Source organism: Chiloscyllium plagiosum, chromosome 1 (genome assembly GCF_004010195.1).
Source record: "Chiloscyllium plagiosum isolate BGI_BamShark_2017 chromosome 1, ASM401019v2, whole genome shotgun sequence".
Lineage (NCBI taxonomy): Eukaryota > Metazoa > Chordata > Chondrichthyes > Orectolobiformes > Hemiscylliidae > Chiloscyllium > Chiloscyllium plagiosum.
Genome location: NC_057710.1, coordinates 137,226,327 through 137,245,150, shown reverse-complemented (window position 1 = coordinate 137,245,150; position 18,824 = coordinate 137,226,327). Strand labels below are relative to the sequence as shown.

At 41.7% G+C, this 18,824-nt stretch overlaps 1 protein-coding gene across 1 annotated transcript in view; it reads left to right on the top strand.

Annotated features, from left to right (window-relative positions):
* The first annotated feature begins 257 nt into the window (after window positions 1–257).
* The window catches only part of LOC122553754 (calcium uniporter protein, mitochondrial-like), a 140,623-nt gene continuing 122,056 nt past the window's right edge, over window positions 258–18,824 (top strand). Inside the window, exon 1 of the mRNA XM_043698040.1 lies at window positions 258–598. Coding sequence (XP_043553975.1) covers window positions 518–598 — 81 coding nt within the window. The 5' untranslated portion in view covers window positions 258–517. The remainder of the gene's footprint in view (window positions 599–18,824) is intronic.

The following is an 18,824-nucleotide window of genomic DNA, read 5'->3' as shown; positions in this document are numbered from 1 at the left end:
ACCTTAACTCTGTTTTCTGTCTAAGGATGCTGCTAACCTTCTCCAGCAATTTGTGTTTTTGTTTGATCTTAGGCATCAGTTTTTTAAAAAAATTTAGTCCATTTGCAGTAAGTGCATGCTAATTTCATGTGATTTTTATGCAGAAGGATAGTGTGGTCCCTCTGAACACTAAGTGTGGTGTTTACAGCCGTGGCAGTGAAAACTGGGGGAGAGAGAGAGAGCGTTTTAATGAGCAGGAGCAGCAGAGGTCGCTTCACTTCGTTTCTAAGTTAGATTCACAATTTGGCTCCAAAATTACCAGCCCGTTTCGGAGTGTGCGGGTGGGACTGCTTCCTGCCCTGCGGTCTCTCTCTGACATTCAGCGCAGAAACACGGAGAGAGAGAGAGGGAGTGGGAGGAAATGAAAGGAGTGGGTGTGGTGGGAAGGAGGAGTAAGGGAGAGGAAAACACGCCGAGCGGCGGATATTAACAAAAAACATTCGCGCGGTGGAAAGTATCCCGCAGGAAGGACAGAGACATGTCTCTGTGTCGGAGAGTCTGCAATGTGTGGATCCCAGTCAGAAGACAGGCTGGACTGGGCAGGAGGAGGGAGACCACGGTGAGTACACACAGACACACACAGAGGCAGAGAGACACACACATACAGCTGGAGGTACACTGCGTGTGCTGGCGATGAACACAGACAGATTCACACACACACACACACAACCCGGAGAGCAGCTTGAAAAAGATGGACTTTGAGTGCAAAGTGTCTTAGACCCACATCCCAGAGAGCGACGGCCTGTCCTGGAGAGAGACTGAGAGTTTATACACACACACACAGATACATACACCCTAACACGCCCTTACTCTCTCTCACTCACAAACACTAACACCCTTACACACACACACACTCTCTCTATCACACTCTTGCGCGCACACACTCACTAACACACCCTTATACACTCTCACTAACACCTTTACACACACTCACTAACACAATCTCTCTCCTTCTCTCTCACTCGCTCTCTCACTAACACATGGAAGGAATTCCAAATACACTCAACGCTCTGAGAGAAGAAATCAGCATCCCTTTATTCTGAAACTATGCCCTCTGGTCCTAGACTCTCCCATGAGGGGTAATATCCTCTCAGCGTTTACCCTGTCAAATCCCTTAAGAATCCGATATGTTTCAATGCAATCACCTCTCATTCTTCTAAACTGCACTGAGTAGAGTTCCAATCTGTTTAGCCTTTGCTCATAAGACAATTCTTCCACACTAGGGTTCATCTTACTGAATCTTCTCTGAATTGCCTCAAATTAAATGATATCTTTCCTTAAATAAGAGGATGAAAACTATTCACAGTACTCCAGATGTGGTCTCACCAGTATCTTGTACACCCACATTAACACTAGCACACTGTGATACACTAAGACACACCGTGATACTTGTCGTTAACATTCACTGCTGTACTAATTACTTGGGATATGAAGTCCCAATGGTGAGTACAGAGACAGTGGCCCGGGGTTTAAGCTAAAGTTCGTAGAGGTTTCCTATCTGTCCCTCAGTCCTGGAGCTATCCAACTCCCCTCTGGTAGGGAGAGAGTTAACAAGCTGCTAGTCTTTCAACTGATGCTCCTGTTTGAGGCCTTGCCGGATTTGCGTCTGAACTGAATGAAAACAAAATATCTATTCAGACACAAAGTGAGTGTGAAAAGTAATCCGGATAGTTAATTTTTACATGTTCAACCTTGCTAGCAACAGCTGTATTCGAGCATTTACTTGATTTGTTTACATTTAGAAAAAGAAACCTGTTTCCTTTTGAAAGTCAGAGATGATTTGCACAAGCTTCTGTGCTGTCAGCAGTTTCAGAAATAAAATGCCACGAGTTTTTGAGGGAGTCATTTTTTTTTTCCCCACAAGTAAACTGTCCTTGTCAGGGCAGGGACTTAATACTGAAACCAGCTCTAATAACAGTCACAACTTTGTCTGATGTATTGAATATGTGACTGTAGTGACTGTATGAGAGAGACTGGTCCCATTGCTAGACTCTAATCTTAGACTTCTGAAGCTTAGCAATGTACAATACAGTAGATTAAAATCAGTGCAGTGAACTGTAAAACTGCAAGTGTTTCTTTTTGTAAAATTCTACTTGAGAAGATAAGAATCGTAAAACGGCTATCATAATTTACCCATTCGGTTTGAATTTGCCTCTTTAATTTTTTAATTCAAATATATGCTTTAATCATAAATATCTTTTTATTAGTCACAAATGCAGTTTGATTCTGTACTGTAGCATATCAAGGAAACAAACAAATATTGGCGTTTGACTCAAAAACAGATCAAAGGCATTTCTTGTGCAAGATTCAGTTTATATATAATTGACATGCCAAGAGGGTCTGAGAACTAAACAGACCCCATTTAACTTCAGCAGAAAGACCTCAGGCAGTGGTCTTTCCCCACATTGCCTCTTTAATCTTGCAACGCTTAAATCAGGTTTAGAAACTTTAACAAACGCAAACTTGTCAAGACGTATATTGGGTGCTATTTTTAGGTTTAAAAGACTGCTTATTCCCCATTTTGATAAAGAATATTTCAAGTCGCCTTATATAACAAAAGGAGCTAAACAAACTTTTACTTTCTCTGAAGTTACGATTTGACACGACTTTGCTGCGAAATGAACTAGTTGTATTTGTTGGCTGAATCTCTAAAATAAGCATCTCAACATCGGTATCAACCAGGAGACAATGTGGTATTTGCTGATTAAAAATGTATTTTTTGTGTAGAGTAAAGTTTTGAGATCCTGCACTCCCATGTGCTAATTCTTAATCCAGTTGAAATAAAGTGGTGAAAATGGTGCACTTTCAGCACCCAATGCTCTCCTAAGTGCTATAATTTACTTCATGTAGGAGAAATTCACAGGCAACAGCACATTCTAATGAGCTAGGGATAGCTTATACTAATCTTTTGACTGCATAATAAGAACTCTGTCTCTTTTTATGACAATTGCGTTCTCGCGTCCAGGCTGCACTTTCACAAACGCAATTATGAAAGGACAAATAAAGGGGTGATAGATTTAGGACAGATATTAGGCGTGGTTTCTTCACTTAGAATAGTAGTGGCGTGGAATGGTCTGCCTGCAATAGTAATACGCTTGCCAATGTTAAGGGCATTTAAATGTGCAAAGTACATACATATGGATGATAATGGAACGGTGTAGGTTAGATGGGCATCAGATTATTTTCACAGGTCGGCGCAATATCGAGGGCCGAAGGTTCTATGTTCTAAATAAGCATCAGCCAATTTCTTACTAATCTTTTGGCTGCCTCTACAGATGCGTGGTGTGCCACCAAGTTGCTGAAAATTCCACTTTTAACTGAAAGGATAAACCCTCTTTTGCTTTGAATCTTCTTCCATCATTCCCTTTTGACTTTCCCCATGACTAGTACCATTCTCTCTCCCTCCCCAGTGATCTTTGGAAATGATCCACCTGAATACTTGGAGTTACATTCAGAGTCTCTTAAGGCTCATCTGCAATTCAGTTAGGTCATTGCTGACCTATATATTCGTTCCTTTTATTAACTCCATTTACTCTCCTTGATTTTGTAAATCTTGATACCTACTTAGCAATCTATCCATTTAGACTTTGACATTTTCAATTGAACTGGCTTTGGTAGTTTTCTTTTAGAGAAGACTGTTCCAGGTTTCCATAATGTTTTGTTTGAAGATGTAGCTTCTGACATCATCCTTAGAATTTAGTTCTAAAGCTACGGTTACTGTTCTGTTCTGCCCTGTCCTACCAGACGGAATCACTTTTCTCTCAAGACGAGCCTGAGCAGTGTGGTTGGCTGCACACTAGGACAAGATTGTGCGCTCCAAATACTGGTGTGATTAGTTGTGGCTATTTATGTATAAATACTACAGCAACCCTTATGTGAGGGGTAGGCATGTGGTTAAACACAATCTGAGATGCATATTCCTGCCTTGGCCTTGAAATCAGCAGTTCCCAAACTGTCTTGGTATTCAGAGTCATTGTGGGTCATGGAGTTGCTGAATTTCAGCAGTAGATGCAAACTAAACTAGCCTCCAGATTTAAAAAAAAAGACCTTGATTATTTTAAGCATTCATTAAACAGTGTGATTGCTGTTTTTTTTTACTGCCTGACAACCTTTCTGGCATTGCAAGTGAACAGTTATCATCTCATCAGGTATTATTAGTTAGAGACTCTGAAAGTAACAAACTGAAACTATTTTTTAAACTTTTGTCTTTTTTTCCTTTCTGAATCAAGTCAGTATTTTCCTTCTCTCTTTCTGTATCTGTTTTGGCATTAAATTGATCCATTTAAGTTACACTTCTCAGTTTTAATGATCGTAACCTGGGTTCAATTCCCGCCTTTGGCGACTGTCTGTGTGGAGTTTGCACATTCTCCCTGTGTATGCATGGGTTTTCTCCGGGTGCTCCGGTTTCCTTCCACAGGGTCTGGGTGGCTCTTCGGCGGGTCAGTGTGGACATGTTGGGCTGAAGGGCCTGTTTCCACACTGTAGGGAATCTAATCTAATCTAATCTAATCTAATTGTTCAATAATTTAGTTATGGAGTTGCTTATTCATTCAGTCAGGCACTGGATTCCTTAGTTCCCTCACTGCAGTGGGGAAGAAACCAGAACTTGCTTGTTTAGATATTGTTCTCATTAGTTAACAGATTTAATATTTCAGAGCAGAGCAAATCAGGAAACTGTTGCCTCTGGCAGCTGCTGGGCAATTGAATATTTTCCTGATCCAGATTTTTCAGCAGCTGCGTATCTAACAGTGAGTGCCAGTAGATGGGTTTACTTCTGCATGTTTTGATAAGAGTATTTAGATTTGAAAAGCCAAGGCTAATGTATTGTGGCAAGTTTAGTTCATATTTGCTGTACGAAGCACCCAAAATCTTGCCATTCATGGTGTATTAGACAGGAGAAGTCCTTTTTTGCTTTGTGAAGCTTAATGGCAGAGCAGCACGACTTGAACATTTTTCGGATATTTAACCACGTGCCTGTTCCTTGCATGAAGCTGCTGTACCGTTTATGTACAAATAATGCTGAGCACTGTGCTGTTACTATAGAAACATAGGAATGAGACAGGCAATAGGCCATTTGGCCCTTCAAGCCTGCTCTACCACTCAATACGATCATGGCTGATCCTCTCTCTCAATGCCATATTGCTGCTTTTTCCCTCTACCTCTTGATGCCTTTCAACATCTTAGAAAGTTATCAATCTTTTCCTTGAATGTAATCAGTGACTTGGCCTCCAGCCTTCTGTGGTAGTGAGTTCCATTAGTTGACTAATCTCTGAGTGAAGAAATTTTTCCTCATGTCAGTTCTAAATGACTACTCCTTATCCTCAGACTGTGATCCCTGGTTCCTAGACCAGTTCCTGCCTCAGGCGACTGACTGTGTGGAGTTTGCATGTTCTTCCCGTGTCTGCGTGGGTTTCCTCCCACAGTCCAAAGATGTGCAGGTCAGGTGAATTGGCCATGCTAAATTGCCTGTAGTGTTAGGTAAGGGGTAAATGTAGGGGTATAGGTGGGTTGCTCTTCGGCGGGTCGGTGTGGACTTGTTGGGCCGAAGGGCCTGTTTCCACACTGTAATGTAATCTAATCTAAAATCTAATCTAGACTCCGCAACTCAGTGGAAGCACCCTCCCTACATCTAGTCTGACTCGTGACGATGACAGCAGTTATTATGTAATGAAGTCAGCAAGTGGTTAAGAAGGCAGCTGGGATTATGGCCTTTATTGCCATGGGGTTGAAGTTTAAAAACAGGAATGAGAGGTGATCTTATTGAGGCATACCAGATTCTGAGGCGGACTGACAGAACGGATGTTGAGAATTAAAGCACAATATTGCAGATGCTAGAAGTTTGAAGCAAACACAATGCTGGAGAAAGTCAGCAGCGTTTGTGGAGAGAGAAACAGAGTTAACGTTTCAAGTCCAGTATGACTCTTTTATTAAGTTCTTATGATCAATACCTGTTCCCCTGATTCTGAGCCCTCCAGTGCCTTTCTGTAAATGTCTCAGTAGGGATTACGTTGACGGTAATTCAGCAGGCCAGGTCTTGATATTGATTTTAATTAAGAGGTGGAGTATCATAATTAGCTTTTGAACCTTTTCAAGCAGTTATCCCTGGAGTTGCTTCGAAGCCCTCGTGAGTTATGGCAGGATTGAATTAATACGTTAATTGCTGGAATTTCTGCCTATAATGCTGTACATTGTGGATGTGCATTAGCATTCAGCAAATTCAGGCCATGGTGAATTGATTTTGTGGTTCCTGAAAGCCATGTCATTTTGGATTCAGTATTCTTTCCTCACCTTCTCCAATTACCCTAACTCTCTTCCATCCAACTGCTACTGACAGAATAGTTCAGCTGTCGCTCCCACTTAGTCACAAGCCCCTAAGGAAGCATGTTTGCCATCCTGGGGAAAGATCAGTTTTTCTTCTGCTCTGCACCCCTGTATCCATTTAAATAAGACTGTTCAAAATAAACCTGCGTTTTATAGACTTATAATTGTAATTCAATATGAGAAATCTGATTAGAATTTGCATCTATTAAGCAACGATAATGAACTTGGCTCCACTTCCAAACAGTATAATTTGCTTTGTTTCTGATTCATTTGCCTTGATGTGTTAAGTATTCTCTGAGATATTGTTTCGTGTTGAGCTCAATCTCCCATACCATCAATCTTTGTTTGCAGGGGTTGGGGAAAAGAGGGGAAAATGTAAGTACTTAAAACATTTTTTTATATATACTTGGTTTTTGGAAACGTGCATCCAGATCAAAATGGATATCTTCTGTTTATTGCATTGCAAACTGTAATTGCTGTAGATTTAAATTTATTGCCACTTGTGAAACTATGTAAATAAGTGACAATGCACCCACGTGAAGTAGTGGGTTCAATTTCAGGATTTCAGACATAATTGCCATCCTCAAATGAACTGATCTGAATCATCTTTTGATTTGATTAGATTCCCTACAGTGTGGAAACAGGCCCTTGGGCCCAACCAATCCACATCAACCCTCCAAAGAGTAACCCACCCAGACCCATTTCCCTCTGACTAATGCACTTTAACACTATGGGCAATTTAGCATGGCCAATTCACCTGACCTGCACATCTTTGGACTGTGGGAGACCCGGAGGAAACCCACGCAGACACTGGGAGAATGTGCAAACTCCACACAGACAGTTGCCCGAGACTGGAATTGAATCTGGGACCCTGGGGCTGTGGGGCAGCTGTGCCACCCAAAGTTTACTTCCAGATTTGACCAGAATGAATATAGTTTAATCACTAAACTTAATCAGGATAAATTGATTACTGAGATTACAGTGGAACTTTCCTATTGTTGGCAGTTAATTTAGATTAGATTAGATTTTAGATTACATTACAGTGTGGAAACAGGCCCTTCGGCCCAACAAGTCCACACCAACCCGCCGAAGCGTAACTCACCCATACCCACTCACTTACCACTTACCTAACACTACGGGCAATTTAGCATGGCCAATTCACCTAACCTGCACATCTTTGGACTGTGGGAGGAAACCAGAGCACCCGGAGGAAACCCACGCAGACACGGGGAGAACGTGCAAACTCCACACAGGAGTTGTTGATCAATTTCTAGGACTGAAACCAATATTTTTAAAACTGATATCATGTTAGCAAAAAAAAAATCTGTTTTGGATAGAATCATTGGTTACCAATATATTTTAATCCATATATTCCCAGTTTAAAATAAGGTTCAGCAAATATTTTGAGTAAACCCCTTTCTTGATTCATGTGTGATGGAAATAAAGTTACTGCGTCTTGACTATCGTAAAAATAGTCTGTGAAAAGGATATGCAGGCAAAAGGTAATGGAGTTCTTTTGAGCAACCATTAAAAATAAAAACTGCGGTGCCAAACACTGAGATCCTAATGCTTTAGATATTTTTTTAATATCTTTGAAGAAAGGATTTAAAAAGGTTACAAGGGACTTTTTTTCCCCCCAGTATGGTTTATGTATGGAATGAACTGCCAGAGAAAGTGGTGGATGCAAGTACAGTAACAACGTTTTAAAAGATATTTGGATAGGTTCATGAATAAAAAGGTTTGGAGGGATGCAGGCCAAGGGCAGGCAGGTGGGACTAGTTTAGTTTGGGAGCATGGTCGGTGTGGACTAGTTGGACAGAAGGGTCTGTTTCCATGCTGTATGACTGTGGAGTTGTTGATCAATTTTGATCAGGGCAGCATCTATTTTGATATGTGTTAATGTCACAATTTACTTAAATGGTTTTCTGAGTACAAGGACCATAAATGCGGCCCTGTGGAAAGCTGGTATTTTGAAAACACAGATTGTCTGGATCCCTAATTGAACGCTTTAGTGTTGAAGAGGATTCAAGACCAATAATATTTTTATACTGCACTAGCTTGAAGCAAGGATCCAGCCCAGTTGGATAAAGAGTATCAGACTGCCATGACTGCTAAGATTAGCAGCTGCGAGGTTCATTTTTAGTGAATCCTGCTAGCTGTATATTAACATGTTCCGGCATTTTGATATTTGACTTGCAGTTGAATACGTGTGGAACTGCATGTATGCATGGAAGCACCTTGAGCATTGCGTCATAGAGAAGTACAGCATGGAAGCAGACCCTTTGGTCCAACTTGTTCATGCTAACCAGGTGAACTAAATTAATCTAGTCCCATTTACCAGCACTTGGACCAGATCCCTCTAAACCCTTCCTATTCATATACCCATCCATATGCCTTTTAAATGCTGTAATTGTACCAGCCTCCACCACTTCCTCTGGCAGCTCATACCGTACACCGCACCATTCTCTGGAAAAAGTTGTCCCTTAGGTCCCTTTTATATCTTAATACCCTAAACCTCTGCCCTCTAGTTCTGGACTCCCCCCAACTCCGGGAAAAGACCTTGTCTATTTACCCTATCCATGCTCCTCATGATTTTATAAACGTCCATAAGGTCACCCCTCAGCCTCTGACACTCCAGGGAAAACAGCCCCAGCCTATTCAATCTGTCCCGATAGCTCCCTGGCAACATCCTTGTAAATCTTTTCTCAACCCTTTCAAGTTTCACAATATCCATCTGATTGAAGGGAGACCAGAATTGCATACAATGTTCCAAAAGTGGCCGAACTAATGTCCTCTCCAGCCGCAGCATGACCTCCCAATTCCTATACTCAATGCTCTGACCAATAAAGGAAAGCATACCAAACGCTGCCTTCACTATCCTATATACTGTGACTACTTTCAAGGAAGTATGAACCTGCACTCCAAGGTCTCTTCGTTGAGCAACACTCCCCAGGACCTTACCATTAAGTATATAAGTCCTGCTCTGACATGCCTTTCCAAAATGCCTTTCGCATTTATCTAAATTAAACTCCATCTGCCACTCCTCAGCTCATTGGCCCATCTGATCAAGATCCCGTTGTACTCTAAGGTAACCTTGTTCACTGTGCACCTCCAATTTTGGTGTCATCCGCAACCTTACTAACTGTATCTCCTATGTTCACATCTAAATTCATACAAATGACGAAAAGTAGTGGACCCAGTACCAATCCTTTTCAGACCTCTCATCTGTATTCTACCTTTGAGCTAGTTCTGTATCCAAATAGTTAGTTCCTCCTGTATTCCATGAGATCTAACCTTGCTTGTTTATCATAAGGAACCTTGTCGAATGCCTTACTGAAGTCCATATAGATCACGTCTACCACTCTGCCGTCGTCGATCCTCTTTGTTACTGCTTCAAAAAACTCAATCAAGTTTGTGAGGCATGATTTCCCATGCACAAAGCCACGCGCTATCCTTAATCAGTTCTTGCCTTTCCAAATACATGTACATCCTGTTTCTCAGGATTTCCTCCAACAACTTGCCCACAACCGAAATCAGGCTGACCGATCTATAGTTCCCTGGCTTTTCCTTACCACCTTTTTTAAACAGTGGCACCACGTTAGCCAACCTCCAGTCATCCACTACCTCACCTGTGAGTATCCATGATACAACTATCTCAGTAAGGGGCCCAGCAAACATTTCCCTAGCTTCCCACAGAGTTAGTAAGTTTGCAGATGACACAAAATTGGAGGTGTATTGGACAGCGAAGAGGGTTATCTCAGATTACAACAGGATCTGGACCAAATGGGCCAATGGGCTGAGAAGTGGCAGATGGAGTTTAATTCAGATAAGTACGAGGTGCTGCATTTTGGGAAAGCAAATCTTAGCAGGACTTATACACTTAATGGTAAGGTCCTAGGGAGTGTTGCTGAACAAAGAGGCTTTGGAGTGCAGGTTCATAGCTCTTTGAAAGTGGAGTTGCAGGTAGTTAGGATAGTGAAGAAGGTGTTTGATATGCTTTCTTTTATTGGTCAGAGTATTGAGTACAGAAGTTGGGAGGTCATGTTGCGGCTGTACAGGACATTGGTTAGGCCACTGTTGGAATATTGCGTGCAATTCTGTTCTCCTTCCTATGTTGTGAAAGATGTTGTGAAACTTGAAAGGGTTCAGAAAAGATTTACAAGGATGTTGCCAGGGTTGGAGGATCTGAGTTACAGGGAGAGGCTGAACAGGCTGGGGCTGTATTCCCTGGAGCGTCAGAGGCTGAGGGGTGACCTTATAGAGGTCTACAAAATTATGAGAGGCATGGATAGGGTAAATAGGCTCCCCCTGGGTGGGGGAGTCGAGAACTAGAGGGCGTAGGTTTAAGGTGAGAGGGGAAAGATATAAAAGAGACCTACGGGGCAACATTTTCATGCAGAGGGTGGTACGTGTATGGAATGAGCTGCCAGAGGAAGTGGTGGAGGCTGCAACATTTAAGAGGCGTTTGGATGGGTATATGCATAGGAAGGGTTTGGAGGGATATGAGCCGGGTGCTGCCAGGTGGGACTAGATTGGGTTGGGATATCTGGTCGGCATGGCCGGGTTGGACCCAAGGGTCTGTTTCCGTGCTGTACATCCCTATGACTCTGACTCTATCTGACCAGGTCCTGGGGATTTATCCACTTTTACGTGTTTCAAGACATCCAGCACTTCCTCCTCTGTAATAGACATTTTTCAAGCTGTTGCCATCTATTTCCCTACTTTCTACATCTTCCATTTCCTTTTCTGCAGTAAATACTGATGCAAAATACTAGTTTAGTATCTCCCCCATTTTCTGTAGCTCCACACAAAGGCCACCTTGCTGATCTTTGAGGGGCTATATTTTCTCCCTAGTTACCCTTTTGTCCTTAATGTATTGATAAGATCCCTTTAGATTCTCCTTAACCCTATTTGTCAAAACTATCTCATGACCCCTTTTACCCCTCTTGATTTCCCTCTTAAGTATACTCCTATTGCCTTTATACTCTTCTAAGGATTCACTCGATCTATCCTGTCTATACTTGACATATGCTTCCTTCTTTTTCCTAACCAAAACCTCAATTTCTTTAGTCATCCAGCATTCCCTATACTTATCAGCCTTTCCTTTCACCCTAACAGGAATACTCTGTCTCTAGACTCTCGTTATCTCATTGCTGAAGGCTTCCCATTTTCCATCCGTCCCTTTACCTGCGAACATCTGCCCCCAATAGGCTTTTGAAAGTTCATGCCCAATACCGTCAAAATTAGCCTTCCTCCAATTTAGAACTTCAACTTTTAGATCTGGTCTATCCTTTTCCATCACTCTTTTAAATCTAATAGAATTATGGTCACTGGCCCCAAAGTGCTCCCCCACTGACACCTCAGTCACCTGCCCTGCCCTATATCCCAAGAGTAGTTCAAGTTTTGCACCTCCTCTAGTAGCTACGTCCACTTACTGAATCAGAAATGTTTCTTGTAGATACTTAACAAATTCCTCTCCATCTAAACCCTTAACACTATGGCAGTCCCAGTATATGTTGGGAAAGTTAAAATCCCCTACCATAGCCACCCTATTATTCTTACAGATAACTGAAATCTCCTTACAAATTTGTTTCTCAATTTCCCGACGGCTATTAGGGGTCTACAATACAATCCCAATAAGGCAATCATCCCTTTCTTATTTCTCAGTTCCACCCAAATAACTTCCCTGGATGTATTCCCAGAAATGTTCTCCCTTATGTCAGCTGTAATGCTCTCCCTTATCAAAAACACCACTCCACCCCCCCCCCCCGGTCCCCTTTCTATCCTTCCTATAGCATTTGTATCCTGGAACATTAAGCTGCCACTCCTGTCCATTGCATTTCTGTAATTGATAAGATATCCCAGTCCCATGTTACTTACCATGCCTTGAGTTCATCTGTCTTCCCTGTTAGGCCTTTTACATTGAACTAAGTTGAGTTTAATTTATCAGTCCTACCTTGTTCTCTGCTTTGTTCCTTCCTGCCCTGACTGTTTGACTCACTCCCTTTCCCAACTGTACCAGTATGTTTGGTCCAATTTTAATTCTGCAGCTGAGTTAGGCCTAGCATCTCAGAAAACCCAGTTTTATTGTGAACAAAATGTGGAATTGGATCATGGCTTGCCAAGGTTTTTAATCATAGCTGAAATATGCCAAGTGAATCATTTAAAAACATGCTGCAACAAGTTAATGACTTTGAACAAGGAGATGCATGACCTCAGTAATTCATGATTTGGAAAGAAAAGTGATTTAAGGAAAATGTCTCCCGGTGTAATCCAGCACAAACCTCATTCTTTGTAGCTATCATACTGTAGTGTAACTGAGAAGGCATCCCTCCTGAAATCACTGTCTTCAGCTTTCTCACTGTAGACTCGAAACGTCAGCTCTTTTCTCTACAGATGCTGCCAGACCTGCTGAGATTTTCCAGCATTTTCTCTTTTGGTTGCAACACTACGTGTCTGCTTTGCTTACAAATTGGCTCCAAGGATCCATTCTTTGTCAGTTATTAGACTGAATATTACATTTGGCTGTGTTACTAGATTAAACTTGGACTGTATTTCTGAGGCAACATTTGAAATCCAAGGTGGTTAAGCATCCAGAGATAACTTTGCAGCACCTGAAGGATTTAAGGTTAGTTTGAATCAATGAAGTGTGGCAGATAAAATGCTGCTTTGTAAGTCGTCTTTATTGTAGATTCACTGCAACATCAGCATAATATTCATGCCATCTCACAAAATTGGTGCTAATTCGTGGTCACTGAATCACAGAATCCTTACAATGTGGAAGCAGGCCATTCGGCCCAGTGAGTCCATACCAACCCTCAGTGCATCCCATCCAGACCAACCCCACCCCCACCCAATCTCTATAACTCTGCATTTCCCATGGCTAAACCACCAAGCCGCACATCCCTGAACACTGTGGGTAATTTACCAATCTACCTACAGCTTTGGACAGTTGGAGGAAACCCACATAGACACAGGGGGATTGTGCAAACTCCGCGCAGACAGTTGCCAGGCAGTGGAACTAAATCCACATCCGTGATACTGTGGGGCAGCAATGCTAACCACTGAGCCACCATACTGTCCTCTCCTATCACAAGATAAAGAAGATTGACAGTGACCGTGGCCTGATGAAGGGCTTATGCCCGAAACGTTGATTTTCCTGCTCCTCGAATGCTGCCTGACCTGCTGTGCTTTTCCAGCACCACACTATCGATAGTGTCCCTGGCCCCTCCTCAGAAGAAGCTTAATCTTCTCCCAGTTATGGCATTCAGTCAGGTCACCAAATGACACCAGGGTTTACACGTTCGTTAATCTTCCTGAGAGTCCATCTTGTACCTTCACTCATTTTGTGAAGAAGATCTCACTGATGTCAGTTCCAAATGTACTTTTTTTGTTGATTTGAATCTATGTACTGTTTTAAGGTCCTTACGGTTCAGTGGAATAGTTCTCTATCTTTCCCATGCAATTTCTATTTTTACACGACCATCGCTCAGTTGGATCTTTGAAAGACTATAAAGCCCAATTCTTGAAATTCATACTTATGCTAGAGACAAGTTATGGTTCCTCTCTGAATTACCTTGGGCAGCTGACTGGTCCCTTAGTGTGGTGATAAGCAGAGCTGGACACTTCTCCAAGTGTGTTCTGACCAGTGTGACATGCAGCATGGACATTGAATTGTTGCCACACAGTGGACACAATGGAATTGGAATGGAATTGGGTGGAATGAATTACTGCAGATGCTAGCGTTTAGTTCAAAGGGAGTGGAATATTAAAGTGGGGAGGTTTTTGCTAAAACTATACAAACCACTAATCAAACCACAGCTGGAATACTGTGAACAGTTCTAGGCCCTTTATGAAAGGAAAGATAAGTTAATATTGAAGGCAGTCCAGAGAAGGTGCATTAGATTGATGCTAGGTGTAAAAGATTGTCTGAAGTAGAGATTTGAGTAGCTTTGGCCTATGCTCATCAGAATAGAGAAGAATGAGAGCTGACCTGATTGAAACATACAAGATTCTTAGGGGACTCATACCAAATGGCATGACTTTAAACTGATATAATCCATTTGGCATTATGAAAGCCAAAATTGCCTTTGCTCTCTCCGACAGAGGTACTTGCCAGTAACTTCTGAGCAAGTCCAACTTAGAAATGGAAGTTGCTTGTCCCACCTTTTCGACACAGTCCTCCAACCATGGAATTGGATATTCACCAGTCTTTGTAACAGCATTGACTTTGCGATAGTCCACACATAACCATTGGGTACCATCTGGCGTTAGCACCATTACTATGGGTGAGCTCCAGTCACTGTAACTCACTTCAATTATGCCATTTTGGAGCATGCCCTCTATCTTCTTCTGAACCTGTGCCAACTTTAGAGGGTTATGCCTGTAAGGATGCTGCTTAATTGGAACAATATCTCCTATATCTACATGCATAATTAGGTTAGTACTTCCCAGTTTATTTCTGCATATCTCCCCATGTGATAGTAATAACTCTTCCAGGTCATTTCAATCTTCTTGTGGAAGTTAACTCAATAATTTATCACACACCAGGTTATAGTCCAACAGGTTTAATTGAAAGCACACTAGCTTTCGGAGCGACGCTCCTTCATCAGGTGATCAATCACCTGATGAAGGAGCATCGCTCCGAAAGCTAGTGTGCTTTCAATTAAACCTGTTGGACTATAACCTGGTGTTGTGTATTTTTAACTTTGTACACCCCAGTCCAACATCGGTGGAAAAGAAGATAGGCAGGTAGGACAAATCATGGGGAAGTGCTGAGCTGGAAGTTTGGAACTAGGGTGAGGTGGAGGAAGGGGAAATGAGGAAACTGTTGAAGTCCACATTGATGCCCTGGGGTTGAAGTGTTCCGAGGTGGAAGATGAGGTGTTCTTCCTCCACCCGCACCAATCAACACACTGCCCTGTGGCCCAAAATTTCAACTCCCCCTCCCACTCTGCCGAGGGCATGGAGGTCCTGGGCCTCCTTCACCGCCGCTCCCTCACCACCTGACGTCTGGAGGAAGAACGCCTCGTCTTCCGCCTCGGAACACTTCAACCTCAGGGCATCAATGCACCCTTCAGGCACTCTGCCTGTATTCCTGATGAAGGACTTTTGCCCGAAACGTCAATTTTACTGCTCCTTGGTTGCTGCCTGAACTGCTGTGCTTTTCCAGCACCACTAATCCAGTCCTTATCAAGTAGTTTACCTCACTCAGTTTCCTCTCTATTTGATAAGGTCCACTAAACTTTGCTTTTAAAGGCTCACCAGTTATTGGAAGGCTCACCTGTTACCTTATCCCCAATTACAAAATTGTGAATTTGTGATTTCTTATTTGCTTCCTGCTTCATTGTATGCTGCGATACTTTTAAACGCTGTGTAGCCAACTCTCCAGCTCTATTTAATTGTTGTCTAAATTTTGACACATTGTCCAAATGGGTGGTCTCTGAACTCTGACTTATTTATTTCTCCTTAGTCAATTTTAATGGCCCTCTTACTTCATGCCCCAAAATTAATTCAAATGGACTGAATTTGGTCAATTCATTCGGTGCATCTCTGATTGCAAAAAAGTACAAACGGAACTCCCTTATCCCAATCATCTGGCTAATCCTGACCATATTAGCCACAACATGGTCTTTAGTGTTTGATGCCATCTCTCTAGCATTCCCTGCCATTCCGGATGGTACGCAGTAAATTTGAATTGCTTTATTCCCAAGTTATGCATAACCTCCTTGAATAGTTTGCCCCAATTTCTACCCCTCATGGACTGAAATTGATTCTGGAAGCCAAACTGAGTTTTATGGACCAGCTCATAATCATCAGCCACTTCAGCTGCTAACATTGCTGTTTTAACTCTTTGCTCTTCCAAATGAGTTTGCACTACTTCAGGCAGTGAATCTTTGAATTTCTCCAAAATAATTACCTCTCCAAGGGCATCATAGGGCTTGATTTTTAAACCTCTTATCCATCTATCGAAATTACTCTGTTTGATTCTTGAACTATCACTATCAAAAGATAGCTTCATTTTTAAAACCCTTCAGACCAGGTTATGTAGCCTAAACACACATATACTCTATACTAGTTATAAACATGCAAACATGCACAACCACATGCAAATTCAGGCCATGGTACACCCACCACCGAACTCCTCTTTATCTTATTCAAGCCTCGATAATGCATCGACAGTCGCGTTTTCGCAACCTGCCATATACACAATTGTCAAATTGAATGGCTGTAACAACAAACTCCATCTAAACAGTCTGGCATTTTTGTCCTTAAATCAAAAATGTCAATGGGTTATGATCAGTGTATACAATTGTCTCAGATGCATTGCTGGTAATATCAACACTGAAATGTTGTAATGCCAACACCAAGCTTAAAGTCTTTCCCCCATTACCCAATCGCAGGGTAATGGGGAAAATGCCAGAAAGTGTAGCTGAGCATTAGCAGATCAGCCATGATCCCATCAAGTGTTGGAACAAGCTCGATATTGCTCCTAAATGGCCTATATTGCTCCTAAATCTTATGACATTTAGTCTATGGAAAGGACAAGGAGCAATCTAGACTAAAAATACTTGATTTGAAAAGAACCAATTTCAGTGATCCAAGTAAATCAGAATTAGAATTTCACAGTTATAAATGTTATTGGGCAATGGGCATTCTTAAAGAGGGGATAGTTCAGGTCTAGTCAAGGTATATTGCCATGAGGAAAACGTATGGCAAACAAACTACCCTAGATGTTGAAAGAGCTGGAGGGTAATATGAAGCAGCATAAAGAGGCACATAACAGATGCCAAGTTGCTAACACAAATGAGAACCAGGCTTAATAGAGACAATTCCGGATTACCCAGTTCTATCTACTGGTGCACGAATGACCTCCCTCACTAAAATGAAATCACTGGGTTCAGGCACGTGGGAATTCAGTTCTGTGTTTAGATGAGAGTTGTTGGGACTATTCTCCTTAGAGCAGAGTAGTTTGAGAGAAGATGTGGTATAGTGACACAATGAAGAGGCATCTAGACAGACATTTTCTATTATTCTTGCAAGGGATATGAATGTTGCTGTCAAGATTGGCATTTGTTGCCTGCCCCTAACTACCCTTGAACTAAGTGCCTACATCAAAAAGCAATTAGGTGTCAACCCGTATTGCTTTGGACGTGGAGTCGCCTGTAGACCTGACAGGATAAATATGACAGATTTCCTTCCCTAAAGAACATTAGTGAACCAGATGGGTTTTTACAACAATTGACAATGGCTACATGGTTGCTATTAGGCTAACGTTTAGCTCCAGATTGTTATTGACTTCAAATTTCACCATCTGTGATGGTGGGATTCAGGACAATGTCCCCTGAACATTACTCTGGGGCCTTGGGATTACTAGTTCAATGATATTACCACAACCTGCCACGTCTTCATGTAGAGAAAAACTGTTTCCTATGGAGGAAGGGTCCAAAACCAAAAGGGCATTGGGTATTTGGCAATCAGTTTAAATCAGTTAAAAATCACACAACACCAGGTTATAGTCCAACAGGTTTAATTGGAAGCACACTAGTTTTCGGAGCAACGCTCCTTCATCAGGTGACAAAACATTTTCTTGTTTTAAAGGTAAATGTGAGGTGTTGCATTCCAGATGCAATTCAATTTGACAAACTACCAGATTTAAAACAACACTCACTATATTCAGTTGGAATTGCAATAAACTAACTCTACTGGAAAACTTAACAGAATAATAGATACAGTAGCTATTACTAATTAACTGTTCCATTTTGAGAGTAAATTGTATTTGAGAACAAATTTTATTTGAGAACAAATGGATTATTTGAGTTCTTTGAATACGATGGTGAAAACAGGAGCCTGATGTGAATAAAAGTATAGGAATCTGATCAATTGACACTATAAGGAAAGGGAGCCCTAATTTAACAACTGAGGAATAAATAGGAGGATAGAGTTGTGGAGAGACAATGTCAAATAAACTTGTTTTTTACATGGCAAGCAATAATGGGTTCTTACCTTCTCTTTTATTTCAAGATGATTTTTTTTTAATGAACTAATCAGTTGTTTTGGTGAATAAAACAAAACCATTATAGTTATGATGCTGTCTCAAAACAGTGCTTCAGGCAATTCAGCCTTTCAACAATAATATAAGTAGCACAGGGGAGAGGTGATTATCTGAAAATTTGAGGCTTTTATTCAGAAGGAGTTTGAGTCATTGCCATTGCAACACAGTAGGAGGCCATTTGGCTGTCAGGTTAATGCTGGTTCTCTCGAGCAATTCAGTCATTCCCATTCCCATGCTTGATCCATCTGGTCCTGCACGTTTTAGTACCATCCAACTTCATTTTGAAATCATTGATCATCTCTATTTCCATTGTCTTTGGAGCCTGCCATTTCCAGATTATTACTGCTTGCTATATTTAAAAACAAAATCCAGAAAAGCGCTTTATCCCCGCCCCCCCGAACCGTTCCAG